We start from the raw sequence: 23922 nt of genomic DNA, 5'->3' as shown, positions 1-23922 counted from the left end.
AACCGCAGACAACAAATGCGGGTTTTAACTGCGCTGATACTAAGAAATAATTATTTATTTAAAATAAATCTCAAATTGATATTTCTCAAATTGCTCTGAAATATCAAAATATTTATGTACAATATTAAATGTACAATAATTTTGAACGTGTTAGTGCAAACTAACATTGCATTCAGTCTTTCTTGTTCTTCTCTTTAAAAGTTTCATTATTTTTCATTCACAATAGACATCAACTGTCATATTTCGGTGGTGCTATGAGAATTAAGTCTATTTGTCAATCTGCACTCTTTGCACTTAATTCCTAAAATAGTTCCAAATTAAGTCGGTAATCCAGATTAACGCCACCTATAAGGAACTGCGATTCTAAGATGTAAAATGCCGCTAATTTTAAATAACAGCGTTACATATTTTGATTTATCCATTTCAATTCTTAAAAAAAAACATTTTCACGTTTCAAAAAAAAAAAAAAAATAAACACATTTTCGCTTGTTTCCGCCCAGGTTCGAACTGAGGACCTTGTGCGTGTGAAGCACACGTGATAACCACTACACTACGGAAACTTGTGTACCACAGCTGGCCGAATACGAACTGCATTACCTGCACGAAAGATCTTTACAAGTGTTATTGCTCAGCCGTAAAGAATAAATATACAGTAGTTCCCGCTTAAAACGTACTCCAAGAGGCCGGGGAAATCGATTTGTTTTAAGCGAAATTTGTATTTGCACAAAGGATGAATTTGTTATGTTTATTTAGTAATGAAAAAATCCTCGAATTAATTTTCATTTATTTTATTTATTTATTATTGGAAATGACACTGTACCTGTAAGACTTTTTTATCTTTTATAATACTTCAACTGGTTGAAAGTTAAAAAATCCAAAATCAAATATTTTCACACAAAGCAAAGTTTAAACTAACTAAAATAAGATATAGGCCACATCTCTCTATCGTTGTGGTTTCGACAATCTGGTTGTTTTCGGATGGGTGGGTGCTTAGACCACCGCATCCGATTCTGGTGCTGGGGTTGTCAACTAATGCTTCAGATAAGAGCTCAGTTTTGTGGGTTATGACAACATTTCCTCTGCTTAAAAATGGTAAGGTTATACCGCCTCTGCAAGATCGCTAGAACCTCGTTAGTTTTGGAGAACAGTGAAGGTGCCGCTTGAAGGTGAGGATGACAATTGGGAGGGATAGGCTATGTATTCCCGTTATCTAGTCCGCTTACCCACAGAAAATGGTGTATAGTGGTCCTGATTAAGATAACTATAGGAATAATGAGACCATAAATAGGAACATACAAGATGACAACCATTTACCTATTTAATATAATTAAAGTAATCATGCATTAGGCTTTGTAGTTACTCATACCGATCACACACAGATTCAGGAATTGAGTTCTAATGCACTAATGAAGAACAGCCATGTTGAAGGCAATTAAGAAAATTTCAGGGCAATCAGACTTTGATGTCTATTTGATCTCATCAATCTCAATTTCTCGTAAAGATTTTGGGAGTTTTGAATTCATAAATATAAAATTTCTAGACGCAAGATAAACAAAAATGCTGCAACCTAGAATTTTGCTTTTTTCCACATAGAAATGTGGTCATATCTTTTGAGACCACACACGTAACGCGTAACATTATTAAAAGCCCAGTTTATTGTGCTGAGTATTTATATTGATTTAGTATTGAAAAAATCCACCAATTTACTTTGCTTAGTATTTATGGTATATGGGTTTTATTAAAATATCTTTCAACTTCAGCCAGCTGGTCCATTATTCTTTCCCTTCCACAGAATTGCTAATCAATATTAGCCCGTTTTTGAGTGAATCACTCCAATTAGCACTTCTCAAGGTCTTTATACCACGATGTTTATACTTTTTTTAGAATTAAATACATTTCTTTTATTTTTTTCCAAATGCTTCAAATATTTATAACCGTTTAATAGTGTCGCATTTTTCCATTTTTCTTATGGTTCGATAACCCATTTTGAGCTTTATAAGTGTAAATTTTTAAACATAAATGTAACTATTCAAAAATACTTTGAAAAATAAGACGATCACAATTAACAAAATAAACAGCAGATCTGCTGCTCATTGATAACTAAGTCTCAAAGAAACAGCTGATTAAAATGTTAGCACAACTTTTCTTCCGTTTTTATAAATAAACTCATAAATAACCTTAAGTTCGGCTTAATTCGGTCGGTACTTTTAGATTTGGTTCGTTTTAGACGATTAGTACTATTTAAACAGAAAGAACTGGACTCGAATTATCACATCAGTGAACGTACCACTCCTCACTGAAAAATGCAGAGTTTGGATTATGGCGTACGAGAACATATCTTTAAATTACAGTTTCGTATCCTGACATATGTGAACGAATGCTGAATTGGCATTCGAACACCAACAACCGCTCGAAAACGATCGAATTTAACCAAAGGTATAAGTGAATTGTAAAAACATATACTTAAATATGGTTTTTGTAATAAATTTATTATAGGAGGAATTTTAACAAACTCAACCCCACCCAAAAAGGTGTCATAGCAGATGGCTAACAGACCTAGCTTGGCAAAAAATAAACTGCCGAATACCGGTCAAGGTGAAGGTACGACAAATCACTCTTTGCAACTAAGCGAATCTTCTGGCGCAAATCGTATTAACTGCGAGCATAACTTCGTTTCCATTTCTTTCGGTATGTGGGATGTCATCTTCGAAACAGTGCTCTGGCCCATACCGCTCAAATAGTTGCTGCCAAAACTGTGCTGGTACCCACCACTAGCCAAAAGTGAAAGTGTGGCTGCCAATCGTAGCACTGGAGACACCGCTGGTGTCTTGGTGTCTGATTTCGTTAAATTTATATGTTGCAGAACAAATTCAAATGCCACTTTGGTCAGGCAGAATCGCTTCAGGAATCTGCCAAAGAATTGCTCCTCACTCTTAGCTGCCTCCGCACTATTTTTCATGCCCATCACTTTCTCTAGAACTAGTATATAAAAACAAAGTCCGATCCACTGTTATATTTTATTTGTATTTGTGAAATTTTTCAATAGTACGAAGTACGATTCAAAGCTTTTTGGAACTTGAAAACTATTCTGAAATTAAAATAAATTCGTTTGCATTCGTTGTTTTCAGTACGATTCAACTTATACGGTTGGCGTATGACGAAATTTTCTTTCGTATGGTTGTTGATCGGTGTACCTATAAATAAAAATATTTTTTATTTACAAATTTGTATAAATTTGATTAACAATAACGCGCTTTCTCTTCTCCACTCTCGCATTCAACTAGCTAAGGAAAGAGCATTTCAAATATGTACGTGCAGATACAATTACCGGCACTCAGCTCAGTTGCACTTCTATTCTATAGATAAATGAAATTTCTGTTATATAAAATTTTGATTGTTGCTATGAGCCACTGTTTTGTTTCTTTTTTGGAGCTTAATCCACATTTACCATTACAATATTGTTTGATGGCTACGTGTGGTGAAGAATGTGGTTGGACAATTATTAAGCATAGGTTTCCGTAGTGTAGTGGTTATCACGTGTGCTTCACACGCACAAGGTCCTCAGTTCGAACCTGGGCGGAAACAAGAGACACAAGGCTTTGTGCTTTCGAAGCTGAGTATTTTGTAAAAAAAAGTTAGCGTTTTATATTTTTTTAAATATTTATTCATAAAATATTAATACAATATTAATTTGTGCTTTCTCAATAGATAATTATTAATTGTTTATTTTTAGATATTAATTTTATAATATTATAAGTGAAGAAAATCGAAAAAAAATATAAAAAATGATTTCATTTGTTTCCGCCCAGGGTCGAACTGAGGACCTTGTGCGTGTGAAGCACACGTGATAACCACTACACTACGGAAACCACATTATCGACGCTGGTACAGTTATGCTACATTGTGCAGTTTATTTTTAAGTTGGCAAAGCGCAGAGTGATTGCCAGTACTATGTAGTTAACCTTCCTACGGTCTTCAAATTAACTGACGCGGACGGACTTCGGGTCAAATTTGACCCAATACTATATTTTCAAGGTTTATACTTGGTTTTTGATTATTTTTACTGTTAAGTTTTTTCCATTAAATGGGTATCTTAAATAAAAATGAAAATCCAAATATATTTATTCCATTATCATATTTTTTTATTAATGTATTTATGAAAATTTGTATTTTATTTTTATGTGAATAATACAAACTTTAACAAAAACCTTTATTCAATAACAAAAAGATATTCATGAATAACGAAAACTTTAAATAAAAAGTGTATTTAATAATGAAAGAAAAAAGAAATAAATTATTTCAGACAGTTTGTACACAAAGTAATAGTTTTAGAATGTTGTTTACATATATATTTATTACAAATGTCGCAAACTAATCCTGTTTTGTTATCAGTTTTTGGGCATAGTTGATATCGACTTCTTTTAGTTATTTTCTTTTCCGACGTGTTTCCAAATTGACCTGATGATGATGGTTGTGCATCCAGTTGAGAATCCTTGCGTTTTTTTTTTTGGCAATTTCAAGTGAAAAATGTGCTCGTGGTAAAGTTTGTCGCTTTTTTATATAGGGTGTTACGAGCTGCATACCAAGATTTTCCAAGTAAAAACGGCGCTTTGTAAGACAGCCCTCTTTCCAGGTGTGGTTGGCGGATTTGAATAAAACGAAAGCGTTATAAGCTGAAATGTCGATAATGCTACTAAACACTACTTGAGGCCACCGTTTTGTCATTCGTTTGCAAGTGTAACCGCTTACAGCTTTGTCCAATGTGTCTACACCACCTTTACATTTATTGTAGTCCAGTATTACTTCTGGCGTTTTATCCCGACGATTACTAATTTTTGAATCATGGTGTAGAGTGCTAAGTAGAATCACAGCTCTATTCTTCTTAGGTATGTACGAAACGAGAGTTGTTTGTTCGGTAAAAGCGAAGATTGATGAATTTAGTGGTCTTCTTTTTAGGTTCACTAAGTCTGGTGGTAGTTCGGGCTTGTTTTTGCGTATTGTTCCTACTATCGTAATACGTTTCTCCAATAATTTTTAGCCCTTCAATCAAATCAAGAACAACACGCATGCCTTGATTTTTTTTCGGGGGTTCTTCCGATTGCCTTGCCAGTGTAAGGTTGGATGTTCCAAACATAGCTCGTTGTTGAATTACAAAGTACCCAAAATTTGATTCCATACTTTGCAGGCTTTGCTGGCATGTACTGGCGGAATGGACATCTTCCTCAGAAAGCTACTAATTGTTCATCGATGGTCACGTTTTCCGTTGGATTGTAAAGCTTAGGTAATGTCTCAACCCATTGATTCCACAAATCACGTATAGGAGCAAATTTATCCAACGATCTTCGTTCACTTCGAGTTTCCCTGTTGTCGAACCTAATCACTCTCGATATTTTTTTGAAAATTTTCAAAGGCATAGTTTGCAGCGAATATTGGTCTTCCGGTTTCAGGGTTCCAAAGACTTTCACAGCTTTCCTTATTTGATCGAAAAACGCCAGCTAATATTAGTAATCCAATAAATGCAAATAGTTCGATGTTTTCAATATCCAGCCATTCTTCGCCGCATATTCGTTTTCCCTCAATGTTTGTGTAGGTCAATATCGTACGTATCAAAGGAGGTGGAAAAAATAGTTCAAAGCTAGAAATTTCTTTTTCGGTAATTCGTGAGCACGAGTAACGCGTTAGTCCAGGAATCAAGCTGATAATATTTTCTCTTGCAGCTCTCTCGGCACTTGTTACAAGAGGGGTTTTTGAAAAGTTTATTTGACCATTTTTTGACGACATGATTTCAGAAGGCACAAGAGAATTTTCGTCATCACTAAAATCACTGTCGGAAGAATCTGCAACCTCAACATGATCTTCGAATTCAGAACATGATTCCTCATCATCCGAAACCGCGGCCAAAGAGAATTCACTTTCACTATCACTCATCGTTACGAAATAAATAGTCGAATAACCAAACAAAGCACGTGCTTTTAAATTTATGTTTACTGTGAACTCAATAAAAGCAGATTAAATAATACAATAATACAACCGCTGAGCCGAAAATTTGCAATTAGCAAATAAATTTAACTCAAATAACGTCTGATTTATACAATACGTTGGGTCAAATTTTACCCGAGGGTCGTAGATGTATAAAAATTTCTACGCGACAGAGCCTAAATTATTATTTTTTAATTTTACGCTTATTATATAAAATATAATAAATTAGAAAAAGTCACGAAACATCAAGTCCTGAAAAAATTTGGTTCTTGAAAAAACTTAATTTTTTTCCTGAAATGGGTCAAAAATGACCCGAAGACCGTAGGAAGGTTAATAAGTAAAACCGAATAAGTTCATTTCGAAATTCTTTGCGATCAAGCAGCACAGATCACGAAATCAGTGAAATGTACTGAATATCGAGAATACCAATAGGCAGATATATAAAGGGTCCGCCATATAACTTTACGGAATTAAAAATGCTATAAAAAAGAAACTACTGAATATTTTTCCAAACTGTTTTTTTTTATTTTGAAGTACAATCCTTCCGGTTAATGATGGAACACAACTTCATTCATATGGCTGCCTAGGCTAGCCATGCACCATCCCATACGATCGGTCCAATTTTTCAACACATTTTCGATTGTATGCGGCTGTATTTCAGCTATGACATCGCGTATTTTGGTCTTCAGTGCACGGCACCCCAAAGATAATAATCCAACAGAGTCAAATCGCAGCTCCGAGGCGGCCAAACGATATCAGCTTCATTCGGTGATTTTCTTCTTCCCATTGCCGTACGTAATTTTCGTACACATTCTGCAACATTACCATGATTTTCAAAGTAATGTCGCAATATTTCCCAGCGTTCTTTGAGCGTATACACAACCATTTTCGTTCAGCGGAAGAATAAAACTAATTTTCTGTCAAATCAGATGACAGCTAAGTGTTACCATTCTTCAAATAATACCTAGTTCAAATCCGTAACGATAGATGGCGGGCCCTGTATTTAAATATGTATGTGCATACTATACATATGTATGTGTGTAAGTGAGCAGAAAAAGTGAGTGGCTATTAATAGTTGGTATTCCGCATTCATTGCAATTGAATCTTATCGAGAATAGCATTAAGCCTCAAATTTTAAAATTTAACATATATGGGCCATATAGCGTTTGCTTTTTGAACCACCTATTTTTTTGAAATTGGTAACATAAATGACATCTCAAATGTGTTCATAATTTACTTAAAGGTTTGACATTTACCAAATAGGACACTATACGCTTGAACAAAATTGGGAAATATTGAAAACCTATTTCCAAAGTGGTGAGTCTTCTTCTTCTTCCGCGGTTCGGGTAAATGGCGAGCGTTACCGTGACATGCTTAACGAGTTTTTGTTTCCAAAAATTGCAGAGGATGACATGGACGACATTTGGTTTCAACACGCCAGCGCAACTTGTCACACTGCCAAAGTTGCATTCGCACTTTTGGCTACCGTTTTTGAAAACCGAATAATCAGCCGAAGTTCCGATATCAATTGGCCGCCTCGGAGCTGAGATTTAAGCCCGTTAGACTATTTTTTGTGGGGAGCCGTTAAGGACAAATGCTATGCGAACCATCCAGAGACGGTTATACCTATAGCCGTATTCCAACTAGGTTTGGCCATGTTACGTCAGCCAATTACTCGATTCTTTCAAATTCTCTAAGAGCCGGTTAAGGTTTTGATTTTGGTCATACCTCTAAAAATCTTTTCACTATGACGAAGTATAAAATTTTTTTATGTATTTTTTAATTAAACTTCGAGATTTTTTTTTATTAATGGACTATGAATAAGTTCGTGCGGTTTTTTTCGAAATTTGAAACTTTATTGACGTAAAATGGTTACAAATTTAATATTCAAAATATTGTCCATCGCTTACTACTACTTTTTCCCATCTTTCTGGCAATTCACGGATTCCCTTTGTGAAAAATTCGGTCGGTTTTGCCGCAATCCACGAATCGATCCATTTTTTGACTTCATCGTAATTACGGAAGTGCTGGTCAGCCAGGCCATGTTGCATCGATCGGAAGAGATAGTAATCGGATGGCGCAAGGTCTGGACTATACGGCGGGTGGGGTAGGACATCCCATTTGAGCGTTTCTAAGTATGTTTTGACCACTTGTGCAACATGTGGCCGAGCATTGTCATGTTGCAAAATAACTTTGTCGTGTCTATCGGCGTATTGCGGCCGTTTTTCTCGCAGTGCTCGGCTCAAACGCATCAATTGTCGTCGGTAGACATCCCCCGTAATCGTTTCATTCGGTTTCAGTAGCTCATAATACACAACACCCAGCTGGTCCCACCAGATACACAGCATAACCTTCAGGCCATGAATATTCTGCGCCGACGTCGATGTTGAAGCATGGCCAGGGTATCCATACGTTGCCCGACGTTTTGGATTGTCGTAATGGACCCACTTTTCATCGCCAGTCACAATTCGATGCAAAAAACCCTTTCTTTTGTGCCGTTGAAGCAGTTGTTCGCATGCCATAAAACGGCGTTCAACGTCTCTTGGCTTCAATTCATACGGCACCCAATGGCCTACCTTTCGGATCATTCCCATGGCTTTTAAACGTTTGGAAATGGTTGATTGATCAACTCCCAAAGTTTTTGCAACCTCTTCTTGCGTTTGAGCCGGATCTTGATCGAGCAATTCCTCCAATTCGGTATCCATGAACTTTGGCGGCGCACCCTCGCGTTCTTCGTCTTCCAAGCCAAAATCACCACTTTTAAAGCGTGCAAACCACTTCTGGCACGTTCGCTCAGATAGAGCATGCTCACCATAAACTTCCACCAAGATACGATGACTTTCGGCTGCTTTTTTCTTCATATTAAAATAATGAAGAAGAATTCCCCGCAAAAACACATTATTTGGCACGAAATTCGACATTTTCAAGTGTGGTAAAAATATTGTTGTTTACGCTTCAAATAAAAAACTTATACTGACGTTTGTGCCTTACGACAGTAGCTCTCCAATGAATGTTTGGAAATGTGGATCGATGGAATAATAATCAAGTTACGCCATCTGTTGTAAAACCGCACGAACTTATTCATAGTCCTATTATTATTTCGTTTTCAGTTTCTGTGACGTGGCGGAAAGTGAGTTCAAGAGCTAAGTTCACTCGAGTTTCTCTTGATAAAAATTTATGACTCTTTCTACAATAAGTTAGTCATATTTTTAAAAGAATATATATTTAAAAACAGGTTGAAATATTTTTGGAAAAAAATTTCAAATAAAAAAAAAAATTGTATTAATGTTAAAACAAAAAATTTCCATGCTACAGTTTGAGCACAATTTAAACATAATTAATATTCAAGTTAAAAAAAATGTATTATTAGGTGCGCAACTAAGTTCCTTTCTTCTTCTTTTTTGATGAAAATACAACTTTATTCTGAAAAAATACTTTAAAGTGAATCATTGCAAGTATTGCCCATCGCTGGCTACTACTTTTTTCCACCTTTCTGGTAGATCTCGTATACCGTCGCGGTAAAACTATGCACGGATCAAGCCCTTTTTTGATGTCTTCATGTGAATGGAACTGCTGGTCAGCTAGACCATGTGCCATCGATCGGTACAGGTGATAATCGGACGGCGCAATATCTGGAGAATATGGCGGGTCGGGTAGGATTTCCCATTTCAGTGTTTCCAGGTAGGTTTTAACGGGTTTGGCAACGTGAGGCCGAGCCTTGTCATGCTGTAGAATCACTTTTTCATGCCTCTTCGCGTATTGCGGCCGCTTCTCGCGCAGTGCTCGGCTCAATCGAATCAATTGAAGTCGATACCGATCCCCAGTGATGGTTTCGCTTGGTTTTAACAGTTCATAATAAATAGCACCAACTCGGTCCCACCAAATACATAGCACAACCTTCGCAGCGTGAATATTCGGCCGTGGCGACGACGTAGAAGCATGACCGGACAGTCCCCATGACTTTCTTTTCTTTGGATTGCTGTTATGAATCCATTTTTCATCATCCATCACCATACGATGAAGAAACCCCTTTCTTTTTGCCACTGGAGCAGTTGTTCCCAAGCGAAAAAGCGACATTCAACATACCTTGGTTTTAACTCATACCGAACCCAAGTCCCCTGTTTCTGAATCATTCTCAGAGCATGCAATCGCTTGGAAATGGATTGGCGGGTAACTCCTAATACTGAAGCAGGATCTTCTTGCGTTTAACACGGATCCTCATTGAGCAATGCCTCCAATTCAGCGTCTTAGAACGTTTTTGGCCTTCCTTCACGCGGACGGTCGTCAACATTAAAATCACCGTCTTTGAAACGACAGAACCAATCTCGGCACGTTGTTTCACTTAAAGCAGCATCTCCACAAACTTTTTGTAGCTCTCGATGCGCTTCAGCCGCCGTTTTTTTTCGAATGAAAGAGGAAAATCAACACTTCCGCAAATGACGATTATTCGGCACAAAATCAGACATTTTCACAAAACCAAAAGTATATGATACCAGAACAAACTCACTAATGTGTCGAAGCAGTTTGTTCACCATATGTCTAAGCTTGTTTTATGACGTTTAGGTTATGTTAGAATCGACTAGCACACACTGCTGGCGGCAGGCCCGTCCGCAGACCCTCAGATTTAGGGGGGTTCCAACTTTTGTTGCAGTGCCTATTTTTTTCCATATCGATTCATGTCAAAAAAATGTTTCAAACTTCGTGCGCACGGGCCTGGCTGGCGGCATCTATTGACAAACAGCGTGAACTTAGTTGCGCACCTAATAATATACAATTTTGGAAAACTTTTAGAAATTAAAAAAAAGCATTTATTAATTTTGTAACAAAAAATTTGAGCAAAATTAAAATATCGGCAAAAGAAAAGTAAAAAAAAAAATTTATTAATTTAAAAAATTTAATTTTTGAAAAAATTTCATATTCACAAAAAAAAGTTTGAAATAAAAAAATATTGAAGTTTAAAACAACAGCAAGTTTTTTTAATTTTAGGAGAAAAATATCACATATGAAAAAAAATAAGATTTAGTGTAATTTTTTTTTTTCCAATATTTCTGATGTTTTAATTTTTTGTGTATGTGAAATTTTTTTCCAATAATTTTTATTACCGCAGTCAAAGTTAATTTGTTTTTAAAAAAATTTTACTTCACGTGTAAGCACAATTTAAAATTATATTATTTTATATCGCAACCGGTAAAGCTGTCACTTGCGCGGCCACCATTTTTAATTTATTATTTCATTTTATTTATTTTTAATTTCTTAATTAATTGAGATTATTTAAAATATTTTCTAATTTTACTTTGTTACATTTTGTATCGTAAAGTTCGGAAAAAAATTCTTTAGAAAACATTTATTTTGTTTTCTTTTAGACTAAAATATATTTGCCTTACAATCCAAAGAAAAACCACTATCAAAAAAAAAATCAAAATTTTTAGCCTCCGTACTCGTATATCGGCAGTCTCTCTATATCTTCTTTCACCCCTCTGTACAATTTATGCTTTTCTATGTATAGTAGAGCATCTTCAACAGATTTCATCGAAATTGGAGCAATGAAGTTTTTAGGCGGGTACACTTGGCGCACTTTGATCCATATATGAGAGGGGAGTGCCTTCAATTAATTTACTTCGATTAGTTTTTTCGCATCTTCAAGTAACGAAACTTGTTTAGTCATGCCTACAAATTATAAATAATTTTAGCACACAAATGAAAAGTTCAGTTTAAGGCAGCAATAAATACTAATGGCATGCATGTGTACACTCGTGCATACAGATGTGTATATGAGCCCGGCAGGAAATTTGACTAGTTTCGAAAATATCGATTCAGAAATATTCCTTACCTGCCCTTTATAAACCAACTGGGAGGTTTTATGAAATGAGAGACATTTGGCGCAATTAATCAGCCAATTTTGTTTTTGAATAACTTTTTTACTTAATAAAAAAATGTTCGGTAATCGAAATATTTCTTTTCACCTCTGCGCTCTCTATTACTTGTCTGTTTGTATACTGTAGCTGTTTAGTTCACAAGTGCCAAATATGATTGCCGTACGACGCCAATTGCAAAAATTATAAATGTTCCGATAGAGTGATTAATTTTGCGCCACCTTGTATGTGAACAATTTGAAAACCAAAAATTTCAAATGGTATATTAATTGAATTCTAATAAATAAATAATTTTTTTGAAAATTAATATAATTCAAAAGTAATTGAGACTTGCCTTTGTACCAAAATCATTAAAACTTCAGAAAACCATTTTTTAATTCTTTGCTTATTTTGCAAATGCCTTTAGATAAAAATCATGAAGCACCATACACCATTATATTTTTATTGAATTCAACACTAGGTAAGGTTAGGTGAAGGACAGCCGTCCTTCGACGCACCTAGGCCAGTTGGAAACCCTTTGTGATACAACCGGAACTATGCTATCCTTACTCTACTTGGTTCTCTTTAAACCATTGTGTAGGCCTTAAAAAGCTGGCTAGTTTGAGACTCGCAACATCCCCAATGTTGAAAAGCGAGAAGCGAAACTGAGTAGTCTCAACCGTCTTCTACACAGAGCCATGCACCCGCATACAAGGCGCTCGCCTGTCTCTTCATCTTCTATATCTTGACAGCTTCTGCAATAGCCATTGAATGGTGCGGCTAACCTACTGGCATGTCTGCCTATTAGACAGTGCCCAAATAGGACACCTACCACGATTCTTAAATCTTTCCTACTTAATTTAAGTAAAATCTTAGTGCCATTTTCCACTCGGCCCACGTTTGTCTCCTGATAATGCAGGTGTTTAACTGTTTCATGTCTGTCTACTAAAAGTTTACATGTTGGCAAAGGCATGGGCAAGTCGACCTTCCCCTGACTAATTTGAAGCGAGGAGCTCAATTTAATTAACTCATCTGCCATATAGTTACCTTTAATGTTACTATGTTTTGGCACCCAGAGAAGATTAAGATAGATGTTTACATGATAGGAGCGGTTTCAGAGCTGCTTAACTATCGGAGTAAATAAAGATTTCTCTAACTGTGACTATACTTTCATTTAGCACCAAAAGGCTTTCTGCGAGTGCCAAGATTTCGGCTTGGAATTCGCTGCAATGATGACTCAAGCGAAAGGATAGATTGTTGCCTATAGTTTCGAAATATACACCACCTCCCTCTTGATCAGTTTTGAGCTACCAGCTTTTTTTTTTCTTTCATCGTTTTCTCAGTCCTCTCGAGATGGAAAATGGATTGTATTAGAGCTGTCTAGGTATGTATTCACCGAGTCACAAAAGTCGGTAGTGTTAGGCATACCAGAAAACAGTTCACGTATGCTTGAATGTCCCTGGTTGTTTGTCTTGAGCATCGATGCTTCCCTCAACCTTAGCACAGGTTTGGCGGCTAGTTGTGTACAAAAAAGGTCAGTCGACAATAAACGCTGCATACAATTTAGAGCCGAAGTTGGCGTTGTTTTGAGCGCCCCAGCAATACTTAGGCTAGCCGTCCTTTGCATACTGTCTAGCGCCCCGCTTGGCGTTGTTTTTTATAGAGGGTTGGCCACCAGACCAGAATTCCGTAGGTCATAATTGATCTGACAATAGTTGTATATAACCAGTGAGCTATTTTGGGGATAGGCCTCACTTTAAGCCTACTGTTCTTTTACAGGAGTAAAGCTCCTCCTTTAATCCAAGCTGTTTCCCAGGTTAAAGCTGGTAGCTTCCTTTGTCACCGAACGGCAGAACAATTTCGTTCAGTGTCGCAAGCCGAAGGTCGAGAGTTTCATACCTATTTCCTTGTAAACATCACTAGTTCAGTATTGGCCGCGTGGGGATTAAACTATCTCCCTATGTTATTTTAATGTTCTTTGCATTAGACCTCAGAGAATGTCTGGAAGCGTGACCCTTAGTAGTATAGTTACATTGTCGGTGTAGGCCACAACCTAAATTCTCGTCTCGTCTAGGTCTAACAACAACTTGTTCATCGTTAGATTCCACAGATTCAGCTAAAAAATTTAGCAATCGGCACAGTAGCTACGAACTAAACTCCGCCTTTCCTATAGGGAAAGTATGAAGATTCCATTAAATTTCTAAAAATTACTTCACAGCAAATGAGAACTTAAAGTTTTAAGTATTTTAATGAATCCAGCTTCATTTATATATAATAATATGTCTCTCATATTGCTGCTGGGGAAAAATTACATTTTCGTTTGGCGCCATTTTAAGTCCACTTTGAAATAACCAGTTTACAGTTAGCTAAAAATAAGCTGATGCCAGTGCCTTGTCAGTGCAAAATTGTTAGTGACAAGTATCAAAAAAATGGTTCATAGTCAGTCGAATTTCCTACAGGGATACTATAAAATATGTGAACTAAATGTGTTAAAGGTCACAGAGGGCTTTGTTATGGCGCTTATATAAATTATTTATTTTATTTAATGTTTTGCTTTGAAAACGAATAAGCGTTAATTTGCAAAATAATGCCCATCATAAACATACATAAATACATAAATTATATTTATATGAACGCCGGCAAGCTTTGAAAACGTCGCGTCGCTCAACCTTCGGCTCTACGGTGTGCAGCTAGTGAATCATTTACGCTACATACATACATTTTTCTTCGCTTCATTCTATGACAGCGTTGTTGATAATGCAATCAAGCTCGCGCTCGGCGTTGCCATCTAAAAAAATATCAACAATTATATAAAAACCCTTCGTTTGGTAGTTGAGTCTGCCTAGGCCTTTTTCTAATTTTGTACTAAGATTTCTTAGTGAAATTTCATACAAGGGTGTTTAGGTGGCCACTTCACTCTCGCACCTAATGCATTAGGCCGGACTCGCATAGATTTTGCATGGAAGATAATGCCCTAATTAGATTTTTCTTGATTTTTCTCGGTAATTTTTTAACCGTCGATTAGTCTCCATTTTAAAAATTGTAAAATATATTCTAACTCCTGCCCCAGAAGCACCGGCGTTGTAAACAAATATGACAATATGAAGCCTTATACGCCATCCTCGGATCATCAGTTGAATTGCACAATGATGACCCCTTTCAGCATTTTAGAAGTCTTTACAGGAAAGACGGCCGCCGTAGCCGAATGGATATGTGTGTGACTACCATTCGGAACTACCAATCGAATCTTCCTGCACGAAACACTCATCGATAGAAAATGTTTTTTCCTAATAGCGGCAATGGCAAATATCCGTATTTCTGCTTCTCCCAAATAGGAGGAGGAGCTCTGCCAAAGACCCAATAAAGGATGTAAGAGCCAATTATTTATATATAATAGGACATTTGTCTTCCCTGTGCCATTTTCACACTTTTCTAGATAATTTTTTACTGCAACTAGACAATTTTTCACAATGGATCAGAAATGTTTGTGATTGCTATGCCAGCGAACGCAGTAGTGTGCTGCGAATCCCAGTGCCAGAACGTGAAAATTTACTTGCAATTCCTGATTTGGAATCTTCATCTTGAGTGCACTTGGCCTCATTGGCTATCATTTCAAACATGGATGGTTATTGCCCGACCCACCTCGCAGGAACTCTCTTTGTAAAAAATATTCTGCTTTAATGGCACTGTAGTTTTTCTTCGATTGCTCTTTCCATCAACGAGACATTTACATAACAATTTACCGTAATATTACTTTTTCACATTCGAAGCTTCACCGTCCATTCTTCGCGTATAGGAAACTATATGGGAAGCTTAGGTGGAAAAGCAGAAAGTTATTCAATCAACTTTGAGCCCATAAGCCGTAACCATTAATTTCAGCTGAAATCGCTGTATGCCTAAAGTCGGTTGACCTTCACCTCCCACTTCCAAAGTAATAAAACCAAAACTGGAACGGAAGAAATTTTCAGTACGGTCAAGCTAAGCGTGGAGGTTTTCATGGACATAATTAATTAAAGTTTGTTATTTTAATATGGGATCGAGTATGTGTCTAAGTAAACTTGCTATAATTATTTGAGGAAAACCCTAAAATCTCAAAATTTTGAATCTGACTCGATTGCAATGTGTCGCACTATTGGATTCCTTTAATCTAAGGATTCGATTTGTGGTTGTGCCATGAAGAAAACGTGTAGCAGTAGGAGTGCAAAACTCATAGTGGACCATTTACAAACATTCAACTTTTTAATCTACTAATGGGTGTTTGCTTTCTAGATATTTTATTTGTACTCCCCCGGAATTTTATGAGATCTTGGTATCGTCTCATGCCTTGGAGCCTCATGGAGGAATATGGATGATCAGGTCAATTTTTTACTACTATTTTCAGAACTTATCCTACTAATAACACGACAAATTGCCTCCGAAGCTGTCCATATTATCTGGTTTACTTTCTCAGATTAATGACTTCACGAAGTATGAGTATAATAATGCGACCTACGTGGCTGCTACAACCTAATGGGTTGATGTATGACTATCATTCGGTCGGGTTCGCGGACATGAATATCCTAGCGATAGAAACAGCTTCTTTCTTATAGTGGTCGTCCCATCGGCAAGCAATGGAAAACCTCTGATACTTTTCAACCCATTAGTGTTAGTTTCGACCAAGATATTTCATGCTCTTTCTTTTATTTTTTTAACTCAAGGCCAGTTTAGGAAGTGAATAATAAATTAAATTATTGCTTTTATTTATTTGTCGATATTTTGAGCTTATCTAGAAGTCACCGTCAGGAACTCAAGGCCAGTTTAGGAAGTGAATAATAAATTGAATTATTGCTTTTATTTATTTGTCGATATTTTTAACTTATCTAGAAGTCACCTTCAGGAACTCTTGATCGTACCTTGTCGACTGAAAAACCCACCAAACCTAGTGAGCAAATGGCAATACTCATGAATCTTCCCTCTCTGAGCATAATTACTCACAAAAAGTTCTGTGAGTGCAAATCACGAAGGCGTTGGTTGACCTTGACCGTCATCGTGTTAATTCTTCCAGCGGACTCTTCTAGCTAATCATCAGTGAATTTAGTTACTGCGAGGTATTCAACACGTAAACTGTTTAACATCAACTAGTTACTTTCGAATTTGTGTGTAGGCTTTTGGGAAACAGCAAATTCAAATAGAATGACTGAAAAATTGGATGCAATCATTTTCGGCGCCACCGGTTTTGCTGGCCAAACTGCGGTTGAAAATGCGCTGGAAGTATTTCATGGACTGAGATGGGGCATCGCAGGCAGGAATTTGGTAAACAAAAAAAAAAAAAAAAAATAACTGCTCCTGTTAGCGGCACAGGATCATGTTGATCATCGTATATACTAATCAAAAAAATCTTAAATAACTAGGCTAAATTGGAAAATGTATTGAAAAAACTTAGCCAGAAAATTGACAAGGATCTAAGTTATGTGTCCATCACTTTGGCGGATGTTGAAGATGAAAATTCAATCAAAGAAATGGCGAAGAAGTGCAAGGTGATTATAATGCAATGGTAGTGGTGTGAAAGTGAAATTTATATTACGTGCAGACATACATACATACATACATGTACAGTACCATCGAATAAGAGCTAAGTGAACTGTTTTGAGCTTTTCAGCTCAAGCTTTTAAAATCACCAAAAATAAAATTAGACTCAAAGAAAGTAAAGCACTAAATTACGTTTTTATTTAAAAATATATATATAATTGCCAGCTATTCAAAATTGTTAATGCCATTTTTAACTGCGCCAGGTCCTCGTCAACTTTTGCGGCCCATATTATACCTATGGCGAAGTGGTGGTAAAGGCCTGCATTGATGTTGGCACTCATTATGTGGACATTAGTGCTGAGCCACAGTTTATCGATCGTATGGCCTTGAAATATCATGATTTGGCCAAGGCGTCCCATACCTTTGTGATATCTGCTTGCGGATTTAACAGCGTGGCCGCCGAAATGGGTGTGGTATATGCCGAGCGTAATTTTCCAGGTAAGAACAAATAAATTCGCTCTCCCTCTATATGTGATTTTTCACTTTCACAGTGACATTTATGTTTCATAGGTACCGTTAACTCTATTGAAACCTACTGGGAGAATACCGTTGATTTCAAAGATCAGCACTCAAAAGCATTGTTACATACCGGTACTTGGCAGAGTGCCATACAAATAATAAGCCATGCTAAGGAACTTTTGGCAATCAAAAATCAGATGAAACCGAAAGATTATCCCGACTTGAAACCGGTTTTGAGAGTGTGGTATGAAAAAATAAAGTTCATTGATTATGATATTTCTAACTACTTTTATAATGCGACCGATCAGACCATGCAATATTGTTAAGGAGCTCTGTAGGAATTGCCGTGTAGGGAAATGCGGCGCTAGTACTGAACATGTGTCCTCATGACGAATTTAGAATAGGTTCGCATTCCTTCTGTCAAGAAAGCGAAGTATTTTGAATATTGCCATCAATTCTTCTAGGTTGGCTTAGGTTAGGTTAGCCAGGTTCCTTTCAACCAACAAGACACTCGATGGCTCTAAGGCACATTGTGATACCTGCATTTGATTTCCATCGGTTAACTAAGTTATGACCGCCGTAGCCGAATGGGTTGGAGCGTGACTACCATTCGGAATTCGGAGTAGATGAAGCTGGGTTGGACTGAGCGTATGTGCATTTCTTCTGGCTGACGAAGACCGCGATGTAATTATATTCCGCTATGGTAGCGCATTAGAGAAGAAGATGTATTGAAGTTTCCAGTGATTGATCCCAAAAAAGGCAAAAGTCGGTGAACCACATTTTGAGCCTACGCAGATGGCTGTGCAATCAATGCCAGTGAGCATTTTGAGTTTATTCTTAGATTAGATTCTTTATGAGGTTCGCACTTCTACTTACCACAGTACCTCATCCAGACTCCCTTTCCCTTTCTCTGGACGCGAGTGGCCAAGATGTTTCAACCTTCTCTGCGCTATAGCGCAGCATTCCAGGATAAGGTGAATTGGAGTATCCTGAAATTGGTTGCAGAAACAACAAAAGTCCATAGACCAAGTTCCGATCATGTGTAGATGACTTCGCAACCTGCAGTCGCCTGTGAAAATGCCTAAGAGCTAGCTTATCCCTGGTAGAGTTATGGGTTTTTGAACCTCTTTTGGTTGTACTCTTATAGTTTGGTGCCAACAAACCTCTCTTAGCTCTAGCTCTTTACTCCTGAGCTTCCCCTTGATGTTGTTTTGTCCCAAGTGAAGGAAGGGCGTGGGTCCTATTAGAGGCGAGGCCGCAACCTCTCTCAGTTCCCAGTTATAATCCTATGCTCTAGGACCCAAAATAGCTTAATGCAATTGTGCCTTCCTTGTATGTGAAGTTTCTCAATACACTCAAGGACCAGTGAGGAATTGTTCTATTGCACCCAAGCAGGCATTTTGTCCTTTTAAGATTCAGTTTTGGCCAGCGCACTTGGGAGGTACTGCAGTTAATAGTCAGAGACCTCCAATCCTATAGTTTTTCCCAATTAGGCTTAAGGCGATCGCAATTTACAGTTCGTTTAGAGGAAAGGTAATGTCCTCTACCATTCACTGAAGCTCAAATTCAGAGCCTTTCTTTGCACACTCATCCGCTCTTTCATTTCCCTCCACTACAAAGTGGCCGGGAAACCAACAAAGTGGGATGTTGTGTTGTTGAATGAGCGAAAGCGACCGCGTGCATTCTTTAACAGATCTTCAATTGATGCGCGTTGAGGTCTGTGCCTTGATCGCTGCTTGACTATAAAGAAATGTCAAGGTTTCCTGGAGGTAAGTCCATTAGTCCTATCGTTTTTTTTTTTTTTGCTTTGTCTATAGCGCAGATCTCTGCTTGGCAGACGCTACATCAGTCTGGGAGTCTAAAGGAGCAATTTAAGGATGAAAGTTCCGAAGGAAGGCACTTCCGAGGAGACTGTTGAGCACTTTCTCTGCAAATGTCCGGGTTTGGCAGCTAGACGATTAAGGTCACTGGGGACTCCTTTCTTCGAAATCCTGGGGCAGTGCGCCAACTATAGTCCCATCAATCTTCTCCATTACACCAACAGCTCTCTGCTGTAGATATCCTCCTGTTGAATAATGGTATCAAAATGGCGCTTTAGTGCTACTTGAGGAGTACCGGAGTGATACTTCAACTAAAAATTAGTTTCGAGTATAAGAGAGTAAACTGAAAATTTTTGAAAAAGAACTAATAATTTTCAGGTTTCTTCAATGGTAAAAATTTTGGTATAGCGGCTTGCAAAAGTAAATTTCCTCGATTTTTTTTAATGTATTGATTCATTTTTGAATTAAATATACTTGTTAAACTTTTTTTCGGGGAAAAATTATACATTTTTGTCCAAAATTTGAAGAACAAATTTTTTTATCAAATTTTGGAAAAAAAATTAACAATTTTCAGATTTTTTCAATTTTGAAAATTTTGGTACAGCGGTTTTTAAAAGAAATTTCCTCGATTATTTTTACTGTTTTCAAAATTTTTTTATAAAATAGACTTGTTAAAAAAACTCGTTTGGAAAAATATGTATATTATTTTTTTTCTTCAAAATTTAAGAAAAACATTTTTTAATATCTCTGAAAATTTTGAAAAAAAAATTTGAAAATTTTGAAAAAAAAATTTCAAATTTACTCGATGTTGAAAATTTTGGTAAAGCGGTTTTTAAAAGACAATTTTCTCGATTATTGTTAATGTTTTTATAAATTCTTTTATAAGTTATACTTTAAAAAAACTTTTTCGAAAAAAATTAAATTTTTTTTGTCCACAATTTTTAGAAAAAATCTTTTTTTGTAATTTTTGAGAAAAACCCAGCATTTTTTTCTTATTTTTTGTGAATGTCTTTTACAAAAGTTTCAGTAAAGCCTGCAGATTTCATAATGAGATTCCCATAAATTTTGGAGCAGAATTTTGTTACAATGGTCTTCGTAGCTAACGTCGGATTCACAAAACCCTATTTGGAATACACAAAAACTTGCAAAACGATGGCAAAACCAAATCTTATTTATTTAATTGACAGTTTTTGTTTTGGCTAACAGCTAATCGGTGGCTATGTTTGTTCGCTAATAACTGCACACAGAATCCTCCGATTTGCATAAGGTTTTTTATATTTTAGCTTATTAGCTTCTAGAAGGCTTTTATTGATATAAATTGCATAAACTTAGAAAGAGGAGTATCTTTGAGCCAAAATATATTAAAAAATCCTAAAACTAATTTTCAAACAAATCAAAAATCACTGAACCGATGTGCGTATTTTTTTTTTTGCTATACAACTTTGAAATGTTTAGTATCAACTTGCATTAATTAAATTTATACATTTTTTTCATATTACTATTAAAATGTTTAACCAACAGCTTTTCAACACAGTTTTTTTTTCGTTTTTGATTTGTGTATGTTGGCTGTCTTAGCGTGAATAGGCAGTCCAAGCGAGGGCGAGAAATGTATGCTCTCTGTTAATATAACTGTTAATTTGTTACTGTGTTGCTCACTACTCCTTCGTACATATTTTGCCTTAACAGTGCATCATAAAATAATCATAAATTTTCTCAATTTTTTTTTTGCTTATTTCATGTGCCGCCTCATAGCCCTTATCCACACAAAGTGCCACCGCTGAACAATTACTTCATACCTTTGATGTCCGGAGATCACGATACCGTTTTGAATACGCAACGTTTATGGTTTGAGAACGAGAAAAAGCGTCCCATTCAGTATGAAAACTATATTGGTTTCAAGTAGGTTTATATTCGAAGACGCAGCGTTCGAAAGTTCATTAAGTGCAATTATTTTTGCCATATTTTTACTCTCTTTTCAATTTCACCATCTAACACTTAGATCGTTGCTCTACGCCATCGCAGCACCCGTTTTTGCTATCTTAATCGCTCTACTGTGCCAATTTTGTTTCACACGCAAACTGCTGCTAAAGTTTCCGCAAATTTTCAGTCTTGGTCTTATATCACCGGAGGGTCCTACTGAGGCCAATATGAATTCTCACTATTTCCAAATGTATTTCAAAATCAAAGGCTGGGCCAAAGGAAAATCACTTGGTGAGAAACCCAAACAGCAGTTATGGACTTGCGCATCTGGTTATAATCCTTTCTATGCTACGACTGGTGTGACTGCGTTAGCCGGAGCGAAGATAATGTTGCAGGAATTGGAGAAGTTGCCTGGAAGGTAAGGGGTAACAAATTAATTTCACTTATTTTAACCGCTTTAGTACATGGCTCTAGAAAACTTGGAGTCGTATTATACCAACAGCCAAATAGTGACGACTTCTTATCGTGCAGTTACTGTTTTATTTATTTTTTGTTTGTTTTTTGAACTCGTACAGATACACCACTGCGTTGTCTTCAAAATGTGCTTTTTTTGTTAATTCATTATAAAAACATAATTCATATTCTTTCAAAAACAGCCTAAATCAGAGTTCGAAAATGTTTTTAAAAAGCTCTCAAAAAAATGCAGATCTTTAGCTCCTTCCATTTTACTCGTCGTAGAATGAGGCGCAAGTGTACGAGAGTCGTTGAAAGTACTTAATTGTTAGGGTTAAATATTTTTTTTATTTTTCGTCATAGTCTGGCTTATACACTTCGTCGAACGCTCTTCAACTTTGTTGATTCCTTCGGAATAATAGGATTTGTTCAAGTCTGGAAAATAGCCTTCGTTTCTTCAATTGTCTCCTCCTTTGAATACAACTTTTTTCCGCCAGCCATTTCTTCATATTGGGGAACAAATAGTTGTCCGAGAAGCAGAGGAGGGATGTAGAGTAGAGGGGGGATATGAAACGAGTTGGAATCCTATTTCCATTAATTTTGCGACCAAACTTGCTGAGGCGTGAGGTGGTGTGTTGTTGTGATCACTCGGCTCTATCGTTACAAACTAATACCAAATACAAAAGATTACGAGTATACCCATCTGGCTAAAACTTGATGTATGTTTGTTCTTCCAAGAAATGCCACTTACTAAACGTAATTTTGATACACAGCTAAAAAATTTCTAAAAAACTAAAATTTGGAATTTTGATGAAAGTTTGTCTATCTGTAAGTTTAAAACTTTAATTTTCTGCTTTGCTAGAATATTAATCATAATTTTATATATAAGTAATTAATAAACTTAAAAAGTTGAGCTTGGTGGATGTACGATTTTAAGTGACACTCACTGTATATTTTTTAAATATATACCTATGAAAAGTGATAGGAAGTATCGAGTACTTTTGCAAATCGAGTAGTTCAGCATCGATGCTCAGAATCGGATATTTTATTTTCAATCTGCTCAGACTACAAAGCCTTTAATTTGAAAAGAAAACGACTCAAAAGTACTCAATCGAGCATTACTAACTTCAAAAGAGAGTAGCAGGGTAAATATATTCATCTCGCTGTAATACTCATGTAGTAGTGACGTTTTTCGAATACTGTAAGTCAACACCAAAAGCAAATATATCGCCTCCTAACCTAACATCCCTCCCCCCCCTTGTCGAAAGAGCACGTTTCCTGCGTCTACCGTTAGATGACGACCGGTAACTACATCACACTGACAGGGTTTGGTAAGCTGCTACAACAACAGTATATCACTCTTCGGTACTTGAGCTAACGTTCCATGAATTCACACAGATCACACAGATTTTCAAATGAGCATCGGTGTAGTACTTTTGAGTGCTGTAGTGAGTGCTTTTGAGTACTTTTCAGTACTCACTTTTGAGAATAGAGTATCGATTAAGTAGATATTTAAGTATCGATTCTACCTATCACTCTTTTATAGAAAAAATTCCTTCTGTTGTTAAATAATATTTTCTATTTTAGGGGTGGTGTTATCTCACCTGGCTACGCCTTTTCTAAAACTAGTATAATCGAGGATTTGCAGAAGTTCAGATATGGCATTAAATATGAAGTGGTAAAACCGGGGCAGTAACTATTTAAATGATTTATGTTAAATTTGACTCAGAAATATTTCTTTACTTTTCATAATTAGATGGGTTAGATGATAACATTTTAACTTTTGTAATGAGAAAAAAAAACAAGAACAAAAACAACAGTAATAAGATAGATAATTTTTTGTATTTTATATTTTCGAAATTAAATCGTTT

General features: G+C 36.4%; 1 protein-coding gene and 3 non-coding genes across 4 annotated transcripts; 2 read left to right on the top strand and 2 right to left on the bottom strand.

The window, feature by feature from the left end:
• Positions 1 to 487: 487 nt before the first annotated feature.
• Trnav-cac (transfer RNA valine (anticodon CAC)) lies at positions 488 to 560 on the bottom strand. Its single transcript has one exon. It is a non-coding gene; the product is annotated as a tRNA-Val (tRNA).
• Positions 561 to 3512: 2952 nt separating this feature from the next.
• On the top strand, positions 3513 to 3585 carry Trnav-cac (transfer RNA valine (anticodon CAC)). The gene has a single exon. It is a non-coding gene; the product is annotated as a tRNA-Val (tRNA).
• A 211-nt stretch (positions 3586 to 3796) lies between these two features.
• On the bottom strand, positions 3797 to 3869 carry Trnav-cac (transfer RNA valine (anticodon CAC)). Its single transcript has one exon. It is a non-coding gene; the product is annotated as a tRNA-Val (tRNA).
• Positions 3870 to 16889: 13020 nt separating this feature from the next.
• LOC128867841 (saccharopine dehydrogenase-like oxidoreductase) lies at positions 16890 to 23922 on the top strand. Its single transcript, XM_054109393.1, has 7 exons — positions 16890 to 17123; positions 17222 to 17347; positions 17603 to 17837; positions 17910 to 18102; positions 21431 to 21577; positions 21678 to 22016; positions 23639 to 23922. Exons 1-7 carry the CDS (start codon positions 17004 to 17006, stop codon positions 23745 to 23747), a joined length of 1269 nt encoding a protein of 422 aa, XP_053965368.1. The 5' UTR covers positions 16890 to 17003; the 3' UTR covers positions 23748 to 23922.

This window comes from Anastrepha ludens, chromosome 2 (assembly GCF_028408465.1).
Source record: "Anastrepha ludens isolate Willacy chromosome 2, idAnaLude1.1, whole genome shotgun sequence".
NCBI classification, from domain to species: domain Eukaryota; kingdom Metazoa; phylum Arthropoda; class Insecta; order Diptera; family Tephritidae; genus Anastrepha; species Anastrepha ludens.
This window is presented reverse-complemented; position numbering and strand designations above follow the sequence as displayed.

Bases quoted from the DNA above. Each gene is read 5' to 3' on its own strand.
- LOC128867841 (XM_054109393.1), top strand. From the start codon at position 17,004: ATGACTGAAAAATTGGATGCAATCATTTTCGGCGCCACCGGTTTTGCT. The intron at 17,348-17,602 runs GTGATTATAATG...TAACTGCGCCAG, and splicing joins AAATGGCGAAGAAGTGCAAG to GTCCTCGTCAACTTTTGCGG. The intron at 17,838-17,909 runs GTAAGAACAAAT...TATGTTTCATAG, and splicing joins TGCCGAGCGTAATTTTCCAG to GTACCGTTAACTCTATTGAA.